This window comes from Microtus oregoni, unplaced genomic scaffold (genome assembly GCF_018167655.1).
Source record: "Microtus oregoni isolate MIOR12 unplaced genomic scaffold, Mior012 000138F_ref0000102, whole genome shotgun sequence".
NCBI classification, from domain to species: domain Eukaryota; kingdom Metazoa; phylum Chordata; class Mammalia; order Rodentia; family Cricetidae; genus Microtus; species Microtus oregoni.
In genome coordinates, this window is record NW_024544788.1 from 1 (window position 1) to 14192 (window position 14192).

The window sequence follows — 14192 nt, forward strand, 5'->3', positions numbered from 1 at the left end:
AGCTCTTTCCAGATAAGCCAGACGTTTTATCTGGACTGACATCTAAGGGAAGGGATTTTTTTCTTACTATTGTTTACCACATCGCTCTGATAATGTGAAATGCTTTCTTGTGAGACAAGCCAGCCCTGCTCTGATTTAAAGCTGTCTCTCTGAAGTGTTTTCAAAACCCTTATCTTAAGTGAAAAAAGGACAGACAGACGTCCCAGTATATACCTCTCTCTCTTCGTAGGTAAGATGCTTTGTGTGTCTCTCTCTGCAGAGCAGAGGGAGGAGGAGAGTGACAGAAAGGGAAGGAGGAAAGCGTTTGTGGAAGTGCACTTGGGCGGGCAGATGTCGGCTGAGTGGCTGGAATGCAGTTGAATATAAGGACACATGTAGTCCTAGCTGTCTTGTAGACCGAAAGAGGAAGATTAGTTGTGGAGTCAGATGTGATTATACATCCCAAGCTTTCTGTCTACCAGCTAACTCTGTAATCTTGGGCATGTTATCTCGTCTGCTTGCATTTTAATTTCCTCAGCAGTAAAATAGTTTATCATAATTGCCACTTATTGATATATAAAGTTAATTTTAATGAAAAATAGTGTTGCACACAACCATAAATACAGCAGGATAAATATATTTATGGTCTTAAAAGAGCAGTAGTCTCAATCATCAAGCTCTCAAGAAAAAATAGTTTTGTATATTAGCAGTAGATAGAATTTATCAATTATCCTCATATGTATAATCAATAATATCTAAAAGTATTCAGATATCATGAGTATGCCTATAATACCAATACTCAGAAGTTTGAAGCAGGTGAATTAGGAGTCACAGGCCAGCCTGAGCTACAGAGTGAGAACCCGCCCCTGAGAAACAGCAAGGGTGAGGAATCGAGGGGAGGCAGCACATATTTCTAATCCCAGCGAGCAAGAAACTGAGGCAAGAGGCTTGCCAGTGCTCTTAGGCCAATGGTGCTATAGAACAAGACCTTATCTTAAAAAAAAAAAAAACAAACAATGAAGAATGGGTAGTGGTGGTGTGCACCTTTAATCCCAGCACTGGGAAGGCATGCAATATAAAAGTAACTACTGTAACCTCCAAGCTACACTCTTGAGTTCTAGTTTGTTCCTTCTTATAAGTTCGCCATGCGTATTTGCAGCTGTAAAGGGTATACTCTGATTTGTCCTAAATTGTAAAACTTAGATTGAATTTTAGTATATTTCTTCAGTCTGGTTTCTTCTTTTAAAGTCCGTATCAACATGTAAGTGGTTTGTTCATTTTCATTAGCACACGGCGTCTCGTTGTGTGAGTGTACCACAGTCTCCTCGTTCTATTCTAGATGGGTACTTAGCTGGGCTGGCTCTAGTTTAGAAATATCATGGATGGCCACCGCTTTTGCGTGTGCCAGTGTTTGCCTGGTTTTCTACTAGGTTATTGGTTTTCCCTACTGCTTTGGGTGTGTTTTTCTTACAAGTTCTAGGTATATTTTAGATACAAGCTTTTTCTTACCTGGGCATGGCAAGCACTCTCCCCTTGCCCTTTTAATTATGCTTTTAGATGAACTTAAAAATTCTTAATCTTAGTGCAGTTGAAATTAGTGATCTTCTCACTTATAGTTAGTGTTTCTTTGAGTTTTCTCTACTTCCATCTCTGTTTCATCAAGATGTTCTCCGATTTTACGTTCTGGAAGTTGTTTTTCTTTTCAGATTTATTTTTTTTTCACATCACCTGGAATTGATTTTTGTGTGTGGTATAAAAGATGGCCCACTTTCATGTCTCTGTCCAGATAGGGGCTCTAGCCTTTATACAGATTGTTTGTGCTTTCAAACCCTCCTGTGGCCCTGTTTGCAAATGTCACATTTGTCATAAGTCAAGAATCCATGCCTGGTTCTATTCCTGAGCTTTCTATTCTGTTCCATGGATCTATTTTTCCTTGTGCTGGTACATACTGTTTTAAACCATCGTAGCTTTATAATAAGTTCTGATGCTGGTAAGCAAGCCCTCCCACATCCTTGTTCTTCAGATGTGTCTTGGCTCTCAGCCTTTTGCATATCCTTATTGCATTTAGAAAGATGCTTGCCAAGTTTTTCCTCAAACAAATCAACCAAATAAAATAACTCATTGGGATGTATTGAGGTGCAGCAAATGTTTACAGTTCTTTTCTAATTGATTTTTTGAGACTATCATTTCTGAGTCCTGTGTTTACATTATTTTCAGCTCTCCCTTTCCCCCTCCAACTCCTCCTGTGTCTCCTTCCTCCTTCTCAAATCATTGACCTCTTCTATTGACCTCTAATTAAATATGTGTGATACCATATACCACAAGGCTCACAACCTCTTGCTCTAAATTGAACACTCGTGGGAAGTCAAAAGAAGCTGGCCAAGATTTGTCTCATCTTGCTCAATGTAAAAGCCACTTGCTCCTCCTCCTCCTCTTCTTCTTCTTCATTTCTTTCTTTATTTATTTATTTAATTTTTTTTTTTTGAGACAGGGGTTTCTCTGTGTAACAGCTCTTTCTGTCCTGGAAACTTGTTCTATAGACCAGGCTGGCCTCGAACTCACAGAGATCCGCCTTCCTCTGCCTTCTGAGTGCAGGGATTAAAGGTGTGTACCACCATCATCCGGCTGAGCCCCAGTTAATAGTCACCACCAGCTGTCCCCCTAACTCTTGGTCCTGCTTCAGATGAACCTCTCTTTACACAAAATAAATCTATGCATCTCTGAATGTGTAGAATACTTTTTTATTAAGGGTCCCCAGTTTTCCCCAGATTGATTTAAAAACATCCTCCTGCCCGGGTATTGGTGGTGCACGCCTTTAATCCCAGCACTAGGGAAACAGAGGCAGGCAGATCTCTGTGAGTTCGAGGCCAGTCTGGTCTATAAGAGTTAGTTCCAGGACAGGCTCCAAAGCTACAGAGAAACCCTGTCTCAAAAAACAAAAAACAAAACAAAAAATCCTCCCTTCTGAAAGCAATAAGATCTATTAGGAATATGGTACATATAAACATACTTTTATTTGTAAGAATGTAAGTAGATATATGCACATATTTTACATGTCTATTGATAGGAGTAAATGCGTTAGCATATTACTTACTACTGCTAGGAAAATTATCTATCCACACAAGAGGCAGGCGCATGTTTGTTACAGATGTAAGAACCTTCAGGCACCAAATGTCACTTAAATGAAGGAAAAATTAAGGTTAGCAAACGAATTGAGTTTTTCCCCCATTGTAATTATGGTATACATGGTCTATGTGTGTGTATGCATGTGGCTATCTCTCCGTACGTATTTGTGTGCTTACAGTATACTCTGGTAAACAGGTTGGCCAAATACTTTCTTAATAATGGAATCTGTTCAGACACTCTGAGCACTAATCTGAATTTTTCTTAGACCAGACAGGAAAAGGCTAATGTTACAAAATAATTTGGTTATGCCCTAAATATGAAGCTCTGCATCTTTCTACATATAGTTCAGGAATGAAAAGGAAAATGCTGGCGATAAGACACACAGAGTGCCCTCCCTCAGGTTTGGATAAAGAGTTCTGTGAACACTTAACCATGAATGCCCCTATCTTTTATTTTGAAATCTCATTAAAATTTCTTCTATTTCATTTGCTAAATTTCAGATTATTCTATGAGCCAGTCACAACAACTTGTGGGCATACCTTTTGCATGAAGTGTCTTGAGAGATGCCTAGATCATAACGCGAAGTGTCCACTGTGCAAAGATTCTCTTTTCCAGGTAAACCGCTCTTTCTTCCTCGGTTGTGTTAACTTATTTTTTACTAACTCAGTGCTCAACTGGGTCCTAAGCCACTGTACTGTGCTTGGCCAAAATACCTCCCCCCATCCCCCCCCCCCCCGCTTACCATCTGTTTATTTCTGCTGTCTCCTAAACATCCTTTCTCTCTCCACAAAGTCCTTCAGGAAAATGAGGCAACATCTAGCTTTTCAATAACTCTCAGTAATGAAGTTCATTTGTGTTAGAAGCAAAAGCATGAACTAGACGATAAACAGAAATCTTGGTTCTGGTACCTTTGTGGCACTGCATAAACAATAATCTTGAGTGAATTTTGCTTCCACTATCCTTGAACTAGATAGCTCTGACTTCGGCATACAGTGATGTTTACTTATGCTTAAAGAGGTCAGCTGCTGTAGGCCCCAGCCACCACCTGCTCAGAGAACCATCTCAGATGTCAATGTGATCTTTCGACAACTCCTCGGGAGCCACCGCTCTTATCAGCAGATACTTGTCAAGCTTTGAGGACTTGAGAGTCATCAAAATTAACGATGCAAGCGTATATCTTCATGTGGGCCTTATGGGCTTTCCTATAGCAAAAGAAAGAGATGTATGTTGCTTTCCTTCCTTCAGAGACTCGAGGATCTCAGCTTACAAACAGTATTACTGTTGCTTTCCCCTTATCATCCCTGAAAAGAGGCCGCAGGAGCTGGGTTATCTCTAGAGAATGGCAACGCAGGCTGGTAGTTCCAGGATTTGGGAAGCTGAGACAGTGGCATTGTGAGTTCAATGTCTACCTGAGTCACCCAGGATAGACCTTGTCTCATGAAGAAAAGTGATTATTTATAAGTTCTTTTTTTTACAAATATTTATTTATTTATTTATTATGTATACAATAGTCTGTCTGTGTGTATGTCTGCAGGCCAGAAGAGGGCACCAGATCTCAGTTCAGATGGTTGTGAGCCACCATGTGGTTGCTGGGAATTGAACTCAGGACCTTTGGAAGAGCAGGCAATGCTCTTTACCACTGAGCCATTTCTCCAAACCCCCCTATTTATAGGTTCTTATAGGCCCACAGAAGTGCATGCTGAGCCTCTCTTACCTCTGACATTGACAAAAAGGAGCTAGAGCGAAGCCATCGTCCAGGGTAGCCTTGAGAAGGAGAATGGGAAACCGCTAATGGAATAGCTTCACTTAGATAAAGACGTGGGATTCACAACCTGATTGTAGATAAGATTCTCATGGTTCTTCTATTTAAATGAGATATCCATGCTGAGTTAGTTAACACCATAAAGTTCACACCAACAGAAGGAGAAACATCTACCATATGCTCAGCCTCTAGAGAAAAGCGCTGTTACCATTTTAGGGTGTCCGCTTCCTGGAGTTTTGTTTTAGCATCAGCAGAGGAATCACTTTCCCACGTAGACTGCCTACCTCTTGAGGCACTGCTTTCCCCTAAAACCTGGGACTGGACATTATGGATTTTTGCCTGTTGCCATGCAATGGCCGTACTTGATAAGGCATCCAGAAGGCAGAAGCCGTGGGATCTCAGACTCAGAGGCTCGAAGATATTCTCATCTAGCTCTGTATTCATCCAGGGGCATACTTCCACCACTTAACAGAGTGATACATATTCCAGCCATGTTAGTTGTTGAGTAGAGACTCCTGGGGAAGAAACAAAATTAATTGTCTGAAGCCAGCAATTTGGTACTTAGGAGCTCCCTCTGCTGAGTCCCACCACAATCAATTCTCTGCAGATATTAATTTTTTATTTATTATTATTTGAGAATTTCACGAGTGCTGTATTTACTTCCTTTTTCCCTCTCTCCTTCCATCCAATCCTGCCTATGACCCCCCCACTCCCTCTCAATTTTGTGACCTCATATTCTTTAACTAGTGTTTCATATATGTGTGCATATAAATATATAACTACGACTTTCCGAGTCCAGTTAGTGTTGCTCATACGCATGTGCTCTTGGGGCTGATCACTGATATTAAATGACCAATTAACGGCTTTCTCCCTGGGGAAGATGGATCCTTCCCCTCCCAGCAGCCTTTAGTGGCCTGGAGCTCCTCATCTAGGAATAGCTTCATGGGATTTCCTCATTACACAAATAATAGGTTTTCTGGGGATGTCATTTGTTCAAGCCTTGTTTAGAGAATTGTATTTTTGTTCAGATTTTATGGGTACAACTTTCCAGGCATATAGAGAAGGAAGCACACATCCTGGTCCTCTGGCTCTTACCGCCTTTCTGCCCCCTCTTCTGTGATGTCCTGAGTCTTACATGTAGGGATTGTGTTGTAGTTGTTCAATTGGGGATGAGCAGCCCACAGTGGATTGTTATCTACATTTTGACCAGTTGTGACTTTCTGTACTAGTCTTTGTCTGCTACAAAAAGAAGCTTCTTCGGTGAGGGGTGAGAGCTGCACGTCCCTGAAGGATAAGTATTTAGAATACAATTACAAATAGATTGTATTGCTTTAGGAAAGTTGAAATAATAAGTTCTCCTCTAAGGTTTTACTGTTCTATTAGAAGATATTTTACCATTCAATGTTTGGGCCATATTATTAATACATACTGCACTTAGATCTCTGGGTATGCATATGGTAGGGACATTCTAACCTAAGTCTGATTCTGAGTTTCAGTGATACCTAAGATGGTGACATAAACTGGCAATGAGACAACCACCTGTATTTGGCCATTAGTTTTTGTGTGGTTTCTATTTTAACTAAAGTTAAGACATGGAGACTTGGCAATATCTAGGAGCCAGGGATTCGATTGGAGTGGAGGTGGGCAAGGCAACAAAGGGTACATGAACACAGCTGTCTGATTCTCTGGACCCTTTGTGTTTCAGCACTTCCAAGATAGAGTTCGTAAACACAAAAATACAGTTCAGACATGAACCTCTCAAATCCAAAGCTTTATGACATCTGTGAAATTTTTCAAAAGCTTAATGCAACATTTTTTGTTAAAATATTTTTTAATTATAAATGTTCAATTGAATTTTTTTAGGAAAATCATAACTCTAACATCCAAAAGATACATATATTGTGGCTGGATTAGCTTCCAAATCCAAATTACAACACATGCATGATTTGACTACTGTCTGGTCTCCATCAGACTACATCTGGGCTACACTTGATTGTCTGTGTTTTTTTTTTTTCGTGTGGACTGTATATTATCTCATTACTTTGATCCATTTCTAGGGCTTTCAATCAAGAAAGTACAGCAAGAACATAATAATGGAAGAACTAATAGCTAAATTCCTGCCAGAAGAACTCAGGGAACGAAAGCGCCTTCATGAAGAGGAAATGGAAGAACTTTCTAAGTATGTTTAATGCATGTTTCTGGCTTCCGTTTCATGTGTGTCCACTCACAAAAACTGACACATTTCCTAGCAACTTCTGGTTCAATGATGCCATGTCGTTACTAGCTTGACATGGCCATGAGGAGAATATTTGCATCATGGAAGTCAACAAATGCTACAAATTGTCCTCCCCCCCCCCGCATCCCTCTCAGAAGCAGTTGTTAAACATTTACCAGTATGTCTCCTAAGAAGCTCAGCGGCAAAGCACAGAGGCACCTGATGCGTCTCAGCACTAGGAAGTACGTGCTATGGGCTGGACTGAGTTAACGGGCAGCTTAATCAGCAGACCTCATGAGACAGCTAGGAGATGCCTTCAAGTCCTTAAGCGGGTGATGGCTGGGTAAACAGTGGTGTGAAGCCACACCTGGGGTTAAGGCCCAGTTCTATCAGGGAGTGTGTTTCGTGGTCGTGGACATGCCATTCAACCTTTCTGGGATTCAGTTCCCTTGCCAGTGACTTGAAGCTGATAGCTCTTGTATTGTAGGCTTATTCTGAAGACCCGAATGAGTTGCTGCACAGCAAGCACTTATTAAGGCAATAGTGCCTATACTCGCTGTGTATTTTCTCTGCTGCACAGTATGAGAGGGGAAGGCTCGGAATGGAGACATAATTGGATCTTCCGGGGCTCTGAGTGCCATGCACTTAGCAAAAAAGCAGGAAATAACAGCTAAGTCCTGCACCTCTGGCTGCTGCCCTCTACCCGGCCCTCCCTAAGAGTTCTGACAGCGTTCTGCTGGAAAACAGCTTCCTGAGGGAAAAATCACGGCTGTTTTTATGCCCTCTGGGAAGAGATCACTTTCGAACTGGGCGTCCCATTTGTCTGGATGTGCCTTCACTTCACATGTTTTTCTCAGAGACTAAATTTTTTTTTATATTGAAACCACTCTGCACAGTTTTATCTCATTTCTGATCCTTCACTTAGTCTTTAACCCAGTGGTTCTCAACCTTCCTAACGCTGTGACCTTCTAATACAGTTCCTCATAACATGGGAGTCCCAACCATAAAAATATTTTCGTTGCTACTTCATAACTGCAATTTTGCTGCTGTTATAAATCATAATGCAAATACCTGCTATGCAGAGTATCTGATATGCAACCACTGTGAAAGGGCTATTTGACCCCCAAAGGGGTCATGACCCACAGGTTGAGAATGGTTGTTTTAACCTCTCTGAGTCCTTTTCTCAACTATCATGCAAAGTTGTCCTAATAAATAGTGGTACATACTGAGGGGCTTTCTGTTTAAAGGCATCTCAGACTGGACCCCTTTTAGGATTTATACAGATGGTCTTACATTTCTTGGCCCCTTTAGATGTAGTGTCCCTGCACCAGTTTTACTGGATGCTTCAGGGGACTAGGATCTATGAAGAGCTGTCCCAGTTGGGGATTCCCCATAGAGCCATGTGTCTGAATTTTCAAGGATATTTATTGAAAGGCAGATTCCTGCATCGCAATTCCAGAGGGAATGCATCAGTATCTCTGAAGGTGTAATGGTCCAGTCATCTAGACTTAAGGGTCCCCAATTATTCTTATGTCCATGAGCATTTGAGCATCACTGGGCTACATTTGTCTTGGCGGTCTCTTGCTGGCTACTCCTCCTAGCTGGGTCTGCTCTCAATGGTCTCTGAGAGACGTGGCAAACTTGAGATGCTTGTAAGGACTTTGCGGTACTGCCCATCTGCAAAGCTGGGTGCATTTATAACATCAGTGCTCTTCTTCATATCTCAAACAAAATGCCTGAAGTGGTCCAAATGAGAGAGAGGGAGGGAGAAAGGGAGGGAAGAAAGGTAGGAGCAGCATAGTACTATGGTATTAGTATTATAATACATCATTATGTATTATATTATGTATTAGTATACTGTATTACTGTATTAGTATTATAATACAGTATTATGGTAATCGAGATCTAATCAACAAACTTAGAATGTGTGCAATGCCAGCTTAGGCTTTCAGACTTGGATCATGGAAATTGCCTTACAGAATCAAGTGCACTTCAATGTTTCCCTATCCGCCATTAAACTTTGATGACTCCTTGTCTTACTCCAAGGAAACATACTGTGACATTGACCAACCTGTCGGTTCTCTGCTCCATTGGTTTAAGATCCATTTCATCTTCTCTTCCCGACAGCTTAACTAAGAATGTGCCTATTTTCGTTTGCACCATGGCCTATCCCACTGTCCCTTGTCCCCTGCATATCTTTGAGCCTTGTTATCGCCTGATGATTCGGAGATGTATTGAGACAGGCACAAAACAGTTTGGCATGTGCCTTGGAGATCCTGTCAGAGGGTAAGTGAGGAGACCTAGGGAACAGGGAAGTTAGGTATAAGGGTGATGGAGGAAGGTCATTGGTTAAATAAATAGAAACTGCTTGGCCCTCATTGGTTAGAAGATAGGTGGGAGGAGTAAACAGAACAGAACGCTGGGAGGAAGAGGAAGTGAGCTCAGACTCCAGAGCTCTCCTCTCGGGAGCAGACGCCTCAGAGAGACGCCATGCTCCCAGCTCCCAGGCAGACGCACCCGATGAAGCTCCGACCCAGGATGGACATAGGCTAGAATCTTCCCAGTAAGCGCACCTAGGGGCGCTACACAGATGATTAGAAATGGGCTAAATTAATATGTGAGAATTAGCCTAGAAGAGGCTAGATAGAAATGGGCCAAGCAGTGATTAAATGAATACAGTTTGTGTGTTGTTATTTTGGGCATAAGCTAGCCAGGCAGCCGGGGTGCTGGGGACACAGCCCCACCACCCTTATTTCAACATAAGGGGATTTCTCTTTTACTTCGGAGGGCTTCGTGTGGTGGGATCAACCAAGTTCGTGAGGTTAGCCAGCTCAGAGCACCCAAACATCTGTGAGGATCACGTTCCCTCTGATACCTACTTTATAGTATGAGTTCTATTTTAAGTAACCCTAGAGGTAATCTTTCATTAAGCAGGTTCCATACATTGCAAAACTTGTCTTGTAGGCTAGGGCTGTAGCTCAGCTTGCCTGTCAGTCACAAAGCCTGGGAATCGATCCTCCGCAGTACATAAACCTGGAGTGCTGCACACCCACAATCCCAATAGTAGTGAGTTGGAGACAAGATAAAACAAAGTTTAAGGTCACCCATGACTACATGCGAAGTCCAGGGACAGCCCACAATACATGAGAGCCTGTCTCAAAAACAAGTGAAACCCAGAAACACACAAACAAAATTGTTTTGTAAAGAGTGTTAGCCCTAGAGCTAAGTTACCCACTTTAATATTTGAGTGCTGGCCTTGGAGTTACCTTTGATGTTGGGAAAATCATTTAGCCTTTCTGTCTCCAGTTTCTTTGTATGTTAAGTGGGCATGATGGTATGCCTACCTAGCTGGTCTTGCTTATTGGGAGAGCTGATGGGCTCCAAGCATTACACAAGGTTCCTATCCAAATAAGTCCATTGGGGATACTGTAATATAATGTTGTGTAGCAAGTAATTTATAAGCAATAGGGTTTTTTTGAGCCAGGGTTTCATACTGTAACCTAAGGTGACCTGGAACTCACTGTATAGCCCAGACTTGCCTCAAACTCATGGCAATTCTGCTTCAGCCTCCCCTACATTAGGATTCCAGGTGTGAGCCACCACAGGCAATAGACATTTATGCCTACAGTTATCAAGGCTGTGATGCCTACAGCCAATGTGCCAGCATCTGATAACAGTAATGTTTTCTTTTTCTGAATCCAGAGTCTAGGTAGGTGTCTTAGTTAGGGTTTCTGTTGCTGTGCAGAGACACCATGACCATGGCAACCCTTCTAAAGGAAAACATTTAACTGGGGTGGCTCACTTACAGTTCAGAGGTTCAGTCCGTTATGGTCATGAAAGAACATGACAGCAAACAGGCAGACCTCTTGGTCAGAAGGCAATAGGAAGTGGACTCAGACACTGGGTAATATCCTCAGCATAGGAGACCTCAAAGCCCACCTCCACATTGCCACACTTCCTTCACCAAGGCCATACCTACTCCAACAAAGCCACACTTCCCAATAGTGCCATTCCATATGAGCTTAAAAGGGCCATCATTGCGTTCAGACTACCACAGAAGTTATTCTACCATTGAACTATATCCTAAGCCTATTTTATTTCATTTAAGACCAGGTAGGACTAAGTTGCCTAAGCCAACCTCAAATTTGTGGTTCACCTGCCAACAGCCTCTTTTGTGGCTAGGACTATCATTATATGCTCTCATGTCCAGGATGTGGATAACATCTTGGTAGAAAGGCAAGGAGGAAGGGAGAGAAGGGAAGCCCAACCCTCCTCTTGCTAAAGAACACACTTTTGCAGTAATTAATCCACTCATGTGGGCAATGCCTTCAAGGCCTGATCACTTCTTAAAGGCAGGACCAGTGTTAAAATGGCAATTCAATTTCAACACCAGCTTTTGAGAAGGACAAACATTGAAACCAAAGCACTGCACATAGTGTGCAATCAACAAATGAGAGTCAGTTTACCATTCTGTTCAGATCTTTTCTCCTCACAGGTGCTGTCTGATGGATAGGTACAGTTGTAGATCAGCGCAGAGAAGTCCTCTAGCAAACAGCCCAGGGTGCTAGGCATGGTGATCTAGGCCAAGGACGGCAGAACTCATCAACAATCCACTCTCTTGACTTGATTCTCAATAACCAGCTTTGCAGAATACGGCTGCATGCTAGAAATCAGAAATGTCCAATTCTTTGCTGATGGCCGATCGGTGGTTGACAGCATAGGCAAGAGGCGCTTCAAGGTGCTCAATCAGGGCCAGCGGGATGGCTACAACACAGCTGATATTGAATACATTGAAGATCAAAAGGTAAGGGCAGCCAGGATCAAGAAACCTAAAAGTCAAATTATTATTGTAGCTTGGTATACAAAGATGATTGTGAAGAGGTTTCTCAGAATTGGACTGGGGCCTTGGGATTTCTCACCAAATTGGTCCTAGATGAATGCTACTGGGCAGCTGCCCACCTGCATCCAAAGCCCTCTCTCCCCCTTTCTCTCCCTCTGGGGGCTCGGTGTAGAATGGGGTACACATAAGCATTTTAACTACGGCTTGATTTATATTTTCCAGTGCATTTTTTGAGATTATTGTAGATTGCAATAGAAATTCATTTTTAAAATGTCCAACCTGCCTAAGAACTGTGTTCCTACCTCAGAGTCATTCAGCGTCCCCAAAAGTAAAAGCAAAATGTCATATACCCTGAGCTAAGGGGTAGAGGAAGAGGTCAGTAATCCTATGCTCATTTGTATAAATTAGGTTGTAGATTGATGCATGGTGAATGGATAAATTCATTTGGCCTTGAGGATGTGCTGAGGCACAGATACAGCCGTATCTCCCTTCCCAGTGAGTAGGGAAGAAAAGGACATAAAGATGGAAGGGGCAGAGGCATAAAGCAGCCCAGTGAACTTTACTCATATGCCATCACCTGGGCTAGCTCAAGCTTCCCGCTGTTGTTTCTCTGCCTGTTGTTTCGGGCATTTTTCTCGGTTAAACCTTTCGTCTTCCTGCTTTCTATGCCATATTCGTACCCAGTCCAGCACCTGGCTGCTGGGTGTTCCACATTTGACCGAGGAGAGAGCCAGAAGGGGAAAGGAAAGGCAGGTCAGAATCTCAAAAGAGAGTCGGGTGTCCGAAAACAACTCTGAGGTGGGTGGAGAAGGCAGAGACTGCTTCACTTGCATTTTGATATTTGCAGGTTGAGGGAGAAGACCGTGCCGAACTCATGGGGCTGCATAACTGTGTGTATGAGCAAGCCTCCTCGTGGTTTCATTCGCTCAAAACATCGCTCAAGAATCGGATACTAAATCACTTTGGTCCAATGCCAGAGAAAGATGAAGATCCCCAGGTATACAAGTATATCTGTTCAGAACAGGTTGCCCCACCAGGTGGGACATTCCAGGCTTTGTAACTAGATGGGTGTGGGGTTGGCATCCAATATAGTCTTGTGTGGCTAAGTAGTGAGCATCACAGGTAGGACCAAAAGGATCCCCAGTCAGAATTGGCTTTATAAAGGTAAGTAGTAGGAACTTGGAACTAAGACAAATATTGAGACATAGGTGAGGTGAGAGGAAGGGAGCAGCGACACTACCGACAGGAGAGCCTTCGATGGGAGTCCAGACCCACAGCCATGGTAATATTAGGTGACAGGGACAAATGTAACAGCCAGGGAGTAAGAGAGATGAAAACTAAGGTTGCACCTCTAGCTGGCTTGATGTCCCCTTTTCCAGTTCTGCAAGAGCTAGGAGGTAGGATCACCTATGCTACAAGAGTCCAGCTGCAGAATCCTTCATAGCCGGCCCATCAATGTGTAACCCTGCGAGTCTAGACTCTTGCCATTGTTCCTAGGTTGAGCAGGTCCTGAGAAAGGTGGTCCCCAGGACATAGTTCATTAGGTTCTACTGGATTGCTCTTCTTCCTTGAGGCCTGGGTCTCTACAAGCTCAGGCTGCAGATCCAGAGTACACTAGGAATGTGGGGAGAATTCGGTTTTCCCACAATTTGCCTGCCTTGTTTTTCAATCAGGCAGTGTTTGTGGGGACTTCCAGTTTGGAGAAGAGACGGACTAAGCTGTACTATTCTCTTAATGCTGCCTTTCTCTATATGCTAAGCTGGCTGCCCCCACACTGCTGGAACCTCTCTGATTTCTTTTCTAACGTATGCTCCCTGATTCTATTACCATAGAAAAATCTGATTATATATATATATATATATATATATATATATATATATATATATATATACATACTCTGACTTTTCTGACAGTGTGGCTTTGGGTAAATATCTTTCCCCTTTCTCAACTTTTCTCTAAAATCAGAGGGGATCATTAAGAGTCTGAAGTTCCTCCTCTTCCTTCATTCTGAGACCTCAAAACACATATCTGCTCCCTAATGGGCTGAACTGGCTTGCTTCCTGCAGCCCACAGAGTGGCTCTTCTCCCTCCGTATAATGGCATCCCTCGCATGTTCTAAAGAGAGCAAGGGCAGCAAGTGCTTTCTGGTGACCCAGCTCTTGGCTATGGTGATTTAAGAAGTCAGCGTAACTTGGAACAAGGTCATGTTCGAGCTTAATGTTCCTCTTCACCTGCTGAGGAACATTCTCTGCCAGTCAGGCAAAAGATAC

At 42.7% G+C, this 14192-nt stretch overlaps 1 protein-coding gene across 1 annotated transcript; it reads left to right on the forward strand.

The window, feature by feature from the left end:
- Positions 1 to 3605: 3605 nt before the first annotated feature.
- Positions 3606 to 12982, forward strand: LOC121444706 (LON peptidase N-terminal domain and RING finger protein 3-like; the record flags this gene model as incomplete). The annotated part of the gene is made up of 5 exons (XM_041646610.1): positions 3606 to 3720; positions 6925 to 7046; positions 9210 to 9368; positions 11724 to 11886; positions 12770 to 12982. Coding segments are annotated over 5 exons (772 nt in total), but the record flags the coding sequence as incomplete, so codon positions are not given.
- Between the last annotated feature and the right edge of the window lie 1210 nt (positions 12983 to 14192).